The sequence below is a fragment of the Salvelinus fontinalis genome, chromosome 21 (genome assembly GCF_029448725.1).
Source record: "Salvelinus fontinalis isolate EN_2023a chromosome 21, ASM2944872v1, whole genome shotgun sequence".
NCBI lineage: Eukaryota > Metazoa > Chordata > Actinopteri > Salmoniformes > Salmonidae > Salvelinus > Salvelinus fontinalis.
In genome coordinates, this window is record NC_074685.1 from 22,503,117 (window position 1) to 22,512,169 (window position 9,053).

The following is a 9,053-nucleotide window of genomic DNA, read 5'->3' on the forward strand; positions in this document are numbered from 1 at the left end:
GACAGAAGCTTAAATAGCAAAGACCTTGTAGTAACAACAAGATCCAAAGTTTGCGCGTTCTCTCAATTAAATAAAATGATTTTTGGGGGGGGGGGGGCACATACACATGGTCAGCAGATGTTATGAGTGTAGCGAAATTCTTGTGCTTCTAGTTCCGACAGTACAGCAATATCTAACATGTAATCGAACAATTCCACAACAACTACATAATACACACACATCTAAGTAAAGGAATAAGAATATATACATATAAATATATTGATGAGCAATGACAGAGCAGCATAGGCAGGATGCAATAGATGGTATAAAATACAGTATATATATATATATATATATATATATATATATATATATATATATATATATGAGAAATGCAAGATATGTAAACATTATTAAAGTGGCATTATTAAAGTGACTAGTGATCCATTTATTAAAGTGTCCAATGATTTCAAGTCTGTATGTAGGCAGCAGCCTCTCTGTGTTAGGCAGTGGCTCGGGTGGTTGTTGTCCTTGATCTTTATGGCCTTCCTGTGACATCGGGTAGTGTAGGTGTCCTGGAGGGCAGGTAGTTTGCCCCCAGTGATGTGTTGTGCAGACCGCACCACCCTCTGGAGAGCCTATCAGTTGTGGGCGGTGCTGTTGCCGTAGGCGGGGATGCAACCCAACAGGATGCTCTCAATTGTGCATCTTTAAAAGTTTGTGAGGGTTTTAGGTGACAAGCCAAATTTCGTAAGCCTCCTGAGGTTGAAGAGGCGCGTCTTGCGTCTTCTTCACCACACTGTCTGTATGGGTGGACCATTTCAGTTTGTCCATGATGTGTACACCAAGGAACTTAAAACTTTCCACCTTCTCCACTGCTGTCCCTTTGATGTGGATAGGGAGGTGCTCCCTCTGCTGTTTACTGAAATCCACGATCATCTCCTTTGTTTTGTTGACGTTGATTGAGAGGTTGTTTTGCTGACACCACACTCCGAGGGCCTTCACCTCCTCCCTGTAGGCTGTCTCGTCATTGTTGGTGATCAAGCCTACTACTGTTGTGTCATCTGCAAACTTGATGGCCACGCAGTTATGGGTGAACAGGGAGTACAAGAGGGGTTGAGCATGCACCCCTGTGGGTCCCCAGTGTTGAGGATCAGCAAAGTGGAGATGTTGTTTCCTACCTTCACCACCTTGGGGTGGCCCGCCAGAAAGTCCAGGACCCAATTGCACAGGTCGGGGTTGAGACCCAGGGCCTCTTGCTTAATGAGCTTGGAGGGTACTATGGTGTTTAATGCTGAGCTATAGTCAATGAACAGCATTCTTACATAGGTATTCCTCTTGTCCAGATGGGATAGGGCAGTGTGATGGCAATTGCATCATCTGTGGACCTATTGTGGCGGTAAACAAATTGAAGTGGGTCTAGTGTGACAGGTAAGGCGGAGATGATATGATCCTTGACAAGCCTCTCAATGCACTTCATGATGACAGAAGTGAGTGCGATGGGCAATAGTCATTTAGTTCAGTTACCTTTGCTTTCTTGGGTACAGGGACAATGGTGACCATCTTGAAGCATGTGGGAACAGCAAACTGGGATAGGGAGAGATTGAATCAAACCAAATCATCAAACCAAATGTATTTATATAGCCCTTCTTACATCAGCTGATATCTCAAAGTGCTGTACAGAAACCCAGCCTAAAACCACAAACAGCAAGCAATGCAGGATAGAAACCTAGAGAGGAACCAGGCTATGAGGGGTGGCCAGTCCTCTTCTGGCTGTGCCAGGTGGAGATTATAACAGAACATGGACAAGATGTTCAAATGTTCATAAATGACCAGCATGGTCAAATAATAATAATCACAGTAGTTGTCGAGGGTGCAACAGGTCAGCACCTCAGGAGTAAAAGTCAGTTGGCTTTTCATAGCCAATCATTGAGATTATCTCTACCGCTCCTGCTGTCGCTAGAGAGTTGAAAACACAGGTCTGGGACAGGTGGCACGTCCAGTGAACAGGTCAGGGTTCCATAGCCGCAGGCAGAACAGTTGAAACTGGAGCAGCAGCACGGCCAGGTGGACTGGGGACAGCAAGGAGTCATCATGCCAGGTAGTCCTGAGGCATGGTCCTAGGGCTCAGGTCCCCCGAGAGAGAGAAAGAATTAGAGAGAGCCTACTTAAATTCACACAGGACACTGGAGAAATACTCCAGATATAACAAACTGACCCTAGCCCCCGGACACAAACTACTGCAGCATAAATACTGGAGGCTGAGACAGGAGGGGTCAGGAGACACTGTGGCCCCATCCAATGATACCCCCAGACAGGGCCAAACAGGCAGGGTATAACCCCACCCACTTTGCCAAAGCACAGCCCCCACACCACTAGAGGGATATCTTCAACCACCAACTTACCATCCTGAGACAAGGCCGAGTATAGCCCACAAAGATCTTCGCCACGGCACAACCCAAGGGGAGGCGCCAACCCAGACAGGAAGACCACGTCAGTGACTCAACCCACTCAAGTGACACACCCCTCCTAGGGATGGCATGGAAGAGCACCAGTAAGCCAGTGACTCGGCCCCTGTAATAGGGTATGTCCGTACACACACCAGCCAGCTGGTCTGCGCATGCTCTGAGGACGCAGCCAGGGATGCCGTTTGGGCTGGCAACCTTGCAAGGGTTAACGTGTTTAAAATGTCTTACGTCAGCCACGGAGAAGGAGAGCCCACAGTCCTTGGTAGCAGGCCATCAAATACCTCATCTGGCAGTTATCAAACGTTTCTACAATCTATGGTCAATGTATGGAAAGCGCGAACCACTGCTTTTAACCAGGGCAAGGTGACCGGAAACATGACCGAATACAAACAGTGTAGCTATTCCCTCCGCAAGGCAATCAAACAAGCTAAGTGCCAGTATAGAGACAAAGTAGAGTCGTAATTCAACAGCTCAGACACAAGAGGTATGTGGCAGGGTCTACAGTCAATCACGGATTACAAAAAGAAAACCAGCCCCGTCGCGGACCAGGATGTCTTGCTCCCAGACAGACTAAATAACTTTTTTGCTCGCTTTGAGGACAATACAGTGCCACTGACACGGCCCGCTACCAAAACCTGCGGGCTCTCCTTCACTGTAGCCGAGGTGAGTAAAACATTTAAACGTGTTAACCCTCGAAAGGCTGCAGGCCCAGACGGCATTCCCAGCCGCGTCCTCAGAGCATGCGCAGACCAGCTGGCTGGTGTGTTTAAGGACATATTCAATCAATCCTTATCCCAGTCTGCTGTTCCCACATGCTTCAAGAGGGCCACCATTGTTCCTGTTCCCAAGAAAGCTAAGGTAACTGAGCTAAACGACTACCGCCCCGTAGCACTCACTTCCGTCATCATGAAGTGCTTTGAGAGACTAGTCAAGGACCATATCACCTCCACCCTACATGACACCCTAGACCCACTCCAATTTGCTTACCAACCCAATAGGTCCACAGACGACGCAATCGCAACCACACTGCACACTGCCCTAACCCATTTGGACAAGAGGAATACCTATGTGAGAATGCTGTTCATCGACTACAGCTCAGCATTTAACACCATAGTACCCTTCAAACTCGCCATCAAGCTCGAGACCCTGCCCTGTGCAACTGGGTCCTGGACTTCCTGACGGGCCGCCCCCAGGTGGTGAGGGTAGGTAACAACATCTCCACCCCGCTGATCCTCAACACTGGGGCCCCACAAGGGTGCGTTCCGAGCCCTCTCCTGTACTCCCTGTTCAACCACGACTGCGTGGCCATGCACGCCTCCAACTCAATCATCCAGTTTGTGGACGACTACAGTGGTAGGCTTGATTACCAACAACGACGAGACGGCCTACAGGGAGGAGGTGAGGGCCCTCGGAGTGTGGTGTCAGGAAAATAACCTCACACTCAAAGTCAACAAAACAAAGGAGATGATTGTGGACTTCAGGAAACAGCAGAGGGAGCACCCCCCTATCCACATCGACGGGACAGTAATGAGAAGGTGGAAAGTTTTAAGTTCCTCGGTGTACACATCACGGACAAACTGAATTGGTCCACCCACACAGACAGCGTTGTGAAGAAGGCGCAGCAGCACCTCTTCAACCTCAGGAGGCTGAAGAAATTCAGCTTGTCACCAAAAGCACTCACAAACTTCTACAGATGCACAATCGAGAACATCCTGTCGGGCTGTATCACCGCCTGGTACGGCAACTGCTCCGCCCACAACCGTAAGGCTCTCCAGAGGGTAGTGAGGTCTGCACAACGCATCACCGGGGGCAAACTACCTGCCCTCCAGGACACCTACACTACCCGATGTCACAGGAAGGCCATAAAGATCAAGGACAACAACCACCCGAGCCACTGCCTGTTCACCCCGCTATCATCCAGAAGGCGAGGTCAGTACAGGTGCATCAAAGCAGGGTCCGAGAGACTGAAAAACAGCTTCTATCTCAAGGCCATCAGACTGTTAAACAGCCACCACTAACATTTAGTGGCCGCTGCCAACATACTGACTCAACTCCAGCCACTTTAATAATGGGAATTGATGGAAATTATTTAAAAATGTATCACTAGCCACTTTAAACAATGCCACTTAATATGTTTACATACCCTACATTACTCATCTCATCTGTATATACTGTACTCTATACCATCTACTGCATCTTGCCTATGCCGTTCTGTACCATCACTCATTCATATATCTTTCTGTACATATTCTTTATCCCTTTACACTTGTGTGTATAAGGTAGTAGTTGTGGAATTGTTAGGTTAGATTACTTGTTGGTTATTACTGCATTGTCGGAACTAGAAGCACAAGCATTTCGCTACACTCGCATTAACATCTGCTAACCATGTGTATGTGACAAATAAAATTTGATTTGAAGTGAGTACATTTGGGACATTTTCATAATTGGAGCTATATGATGAACATAAAATGCTGTAGTTGAGATGCTATATAGGACTACATTGTGTCTTGTGTGGCATAGTTGGTAGATCATGGTCCATGCAACACCAGTGTTGTGGGTACAATTCCCACAGTGGCCCAGTATGGGAAAAAATCAATATGAAAGTCACTCTGGATAAGAGCATCTGTAATATGTAGATGTGGTGCTGGGCAATAGCAGAATCCATGTCAAGACTAGAAAATGCTTTTGTGTGGAACATTACAGATGTAGTGTTAATGGTCAACTTTTGCTCAAAATTAGACAGAAAAACTGATAATTAGCTACTTAGAGCAGCCTTATGTTTGAATCTACTTAGTAACACTCGACAGGATGAGAGCATATGACACAAATTCAAAGTGCGAATAAAGAAGCACAGCATTCACCTTTATTTTCCATTTTTAACATGGTCTTTAAAACCTTTTCTTTTACAGTTATGATTCTTGAATTTCTTCTGGAAACCACCAGCCTGAACCTGTTGAAGATGCAAAAAGAGCGGTGCTACTAATTACAGTAATACAACAACCACATGCAGACCTGTTTGCTTGGAACACTGATCAACACTACTAGTGAAAAAAAAAGTTCCATGAGGGTTAAGCCATCTGACCTTCTTGCGTTTCTGTGGCGCCTGTTTATCAATCTCCATCTCCTCCTCATCATCTGTTTTAAAGGCATCTTTTTCCTCCTCCATACCCTCGGTCTCCTTTTTCAGAGAGAATAAAGTGGCTGTAGGGAAAGAAAAAGCCAGACATTAGTTTTCACCTTCCAGAAAGGAAGCAAATGTATCAAATAAAATATACTTGAATCCACATACTGTATGTTCTAGCTCAACCACAGCTGACATTAGTCGTGTCTGAATACCCATACTAAAGTACTACATACTTAAAATGCATACTAATTTTGCCATTTGAGCTAGTAGAATTCACTCGTCTTTTTCGACTCACGTGTTTGACAATAGCGGATGATCAGATAAATTGACAGGCTGTACCAAAATGAACGAATGGCGGGAGTCAAAGCAAATCGCGCATTAGGAGTCCTATTTGAAATTTCAAATACTAGAAATCAATTTTTTGTATACTATTTAGTACGCTAGTACGTGTATTGACACTGCCAGTGTCACCATTGACTGTTTTACACAAAAATGATATAAGTACTAACATGGGTACAGGTCACTCATGCTGTCCTCGGAGTCACTGCCTCCCTCATCGCTGGAGTCAGGAGCCCACGCTCCATTCCCACGCTGGAAGTTGCGCCCCCTCTCCCCATCTTTCTCTCTATCTCTGGGCTTCTTCTGTCGGAGGCTGGCTGGCATGTACTCCACCCCCTGTTGCACACACTCTTCATCTAGGGGAGAGATTAGACAATTCATAAACTGTACTGACGACAGTGAAAACAACCATCTATGTGGTGTTTCAGGTAGTTCTATTTTAGAGACATACATCTGATGGATTGTAAAGATGCTTCACTGGTAAATTGAAAGGGCAGAACAAAAGTCATCTGAAACAACACACAACAGCACTCAGTGGAAAACCTCTAAAAACATTGAGTGGAAAGGAAGCATCAACATTTGAGGGTAGGTAGGAGGAAGGACATTTTGGGTGGCAAGAAGTACTGACATTCCTTCTTTGCTTTTTGGAACCGCTTCCCATTGACATGCTGTAAGACATGGTGTGGCAGGCGATTGATGTGTCTAAGCGTCAACTTGCAGAAGAGATGATTGCTGTAGGTCAGACATACAGAATTGGTCAGTTACCCTAACCCCAAGAACTGGTTAGAGAGTGGGGACATAACTTCAAAGGCAGACAGGCACTTGATAACCACAGAAGTCCTATAACCACATTGAATTGGTGACAGCAGTTGGAGAACCTCTGGCTGGGTTTGGGGAGAAATAGGGGGAATGTTTAGCCTCCTTGAATGTGGGTGTAATATCATATAGCACCTGACAAGAGGTCATAGATGCATGCACTCAAGCCCTGCTCCCCTCTAAAACACGAAACCGCCAACTACTGAGAGTATGGCTCTAGGGCAGGGGTCGGGAACCTTTTTGACTAAGAGAGCCATGAAAGCAAATAATTTGGAAATTTATTTCAGTGAGAGCCATATAATATATTTTAAAAGTGAATTCAACTAAATGTCAGTATAATAAGCCTCTGAATTTGTCGAAGTGCTGATTTACATTCGACCGTTTCATTGATGTAATTTTGTCATTGCAAATTAGACACCGCAGAACCTGCTCTCTCCACAAAGGCGAATTCTTCGGTCCATTCGTCCTGAAATGTACGATACTCGTCATCTTTTTTTCTTTTCGCCATCTTCTTCGTCGAAGGGTTAGCTTTGAGCTAATGACCGAGCAGACTGATTCAAAAGGAGTCGTTTACCTGTTTTACCTAGCAACGGCCAACGTAGGCCAGTATCATTTAATTAAAATAATGGACAATTGCTCCTGCAGCCCTGAACAGGACATGAGCAGTGAAAAATCGATGGATGGATTAAAACAAGTGAGAATAGGCCCCCGGGTGGCGCAGTGGTCTAGAGCACTGCATCGCAGTGCTAGCTGCGCCACCAGAGTCTCTGGGTTCGCGCCCAGGCTCTGTCGCAGCCGGCCGCGACCGGGAGGTCCGTGGGGCGATGCACAATTGGCTTAGCGTCGTCCGGGTTAGGGAGGGTTTGGCCGGTAGGGATATCCTTGTCTCATCGCGCTCCAGAGACTCCTGTGGCGGGCCGGGCGCAGTGCGCGCTAACCGAGGGGGGCGGGTGCACGGTGTTTCCTCCGACACATTGGTGCGGCTGGCTTCCGGGTTGGAAGCGCGCTGTGTTAAGAAGCAGTGCGGCTTGGTTGGGTTGTGCTTCGGAGGACGCATGGCTTTCGACCTTCGTCTCTCCCGAGCCCGTACGGGAGTTGTAGCGATGAGACAAGATAGTAATTACTAGCGATTGGATACCACGAAAATTGGGGAGAAAAGGGGAGAAAAAAAAAAAAAAATCTCACTTTTTTTTTTTTTTTTTTTTTAATCTGCGAGCCAGATGCAATCATCAAAAGAGCCACACCTGGCTCGGGAGCCATAGGTTCCCGACCCCTGCTCTAGGGGAATACTTACGGTTGCTTCGAGCTGGGCACAACATGTGGTTCATATTGACTATAGTTGAACCCTGCAGTAGAACACATTTTCTGATATTTCTTCCCTTTGGTGAAGTTCTGGAGCTCTGTGAGGTTGCAAGGACAATCATGTCCATTGAGTACGCATTTTATCTAAAAAATAAAAAGGTGAAACAAAATGCTGTCATATACATGTCATGTAGTTCACATCAGACACAGTATAACATTATTAGCTAGCTAGCCAAAGTTAGCTACGTTTTTTTGCCAACGTTAAGTCTATACGATATTTTGTGAAAATAAGTTTGGTGCGGTTGGAATTCTAACCTTTTTGCCGTCGTCCGTAAGTTCAAAAAATGGGTGATTCAGAAGGAAAGCTTTGATATCTGCAGGTAGGTCCTCCATGGTCGATTAGCTAGAAAGCTAACTAAGGTTCTTATTTTATTTTGTTAGCTACTAGCTGTGCCAGTCATGTGTGATCCGCCCCACCTGGGTACGCGGGCGTATTTCTTCCTCTCAAGACTTATAGGACTGTGGCGCCACCTATTGTATATAACAGTATGGAGCAGTCGGAAATATTTTGATGGCCTTCTACGAATCTATGTCATCAAAAGGAACATACATTTACATTTACATACAATTCGACACACCAATTAGGATCTGGCTAAAAATACTTGCAGTTATAGGACCCATTGCCCTTCATGGTTGTGAGGTCTGGGGTCCGCTCACCAACCAAGAATTCAAAAAATGGGACAAACACCAAATTGAGAATGCATACAGAATTCTGATAAAAGATCCTCCTTGTACAACGTAAAACACCAAATAATGCACGCAGGGCAGAATTAGGCCGATATTAGGCCGATATCAAAATCCAGAAAAGAGCTGTTAAATTCTACAAACACCTAAATGGAATCAATTCCCAAACCTTCCATAACAAAGCCATCACCTACAGAGAAATACACCTAGAGAAGAGCCCACTAAGCAAGCTGGTCCTGGGGCTCTGTTCACAAACACAAACAGACCACAAAAGAGCCCCA

The 9,053-nt window shown here is 45.8% G+C and overlaps 1 protein-coding gene across 2 annotated transcripts; it reads right to left on the reverse strand.

The window, feature by feature from the left end:
• Positions 1–5,275: 5,275 nt before the first annotated feature.
• Positions 5,276–8,535, reverse strand: surf2 (surfeit 2). 2 transcript variants are annotated; one of them, XM_055874367.1, is made up of 6 exons: positions 8,344–8,534; positions 8,021–8,172; positions 6,539–6,642; positions 6,081–6,266; positions 5,530–5,648; positions 5,276–5,397 (listed from the first exon to the last, which is right to left on the reverse strand). In XM_055874367.1, exons 1-6 carry the CDS (start codon positions 8,419–8,421, stop codon positions 5,311–5,313), a joined length of 726 nt encoding a protein of 241 aa, XP_055730342.1. In that variant the 5' UTR covers positions 8,422–8,534; the 3' UTR covers positions 5,276–5,310. The 2 variants fall into 2 exon arrangements, with proteins under 2 accessions (XP_055730342.1, XP_055730341.1); XM_055874366.1 differs by lacking the exon at positions 5,276–5,397 and having other exon boundaries at positions 5,404–5,648; positions 8,344–8,535.
• Positions 8,536–9,053: the final 518 nt, after the last annotated feature.

Coding starts and splice junctions, on each gene's coding strand:
- surf2 (XM_055874366.1), bottom strand. CDS start 8,421: ATGGAGGACCTACCTGCAGATATCAAAGCTTTCCTTCTGAATCACCCA. Junction 8,173..8,343: donor TTACGGACGACGGCAAAAAG/GTTAGAATTCCA, acceptor TTTATTTTTTAG/ATAAAATGCGTACTCAATGG. Junction 6,267..6,538: donor CCAAAAAGCAAAGAAGGAAT/GTCAGTACTTCT, acceptor TCTCTCCCCTAG/ATGAAGAGTGTGTGCAACAG.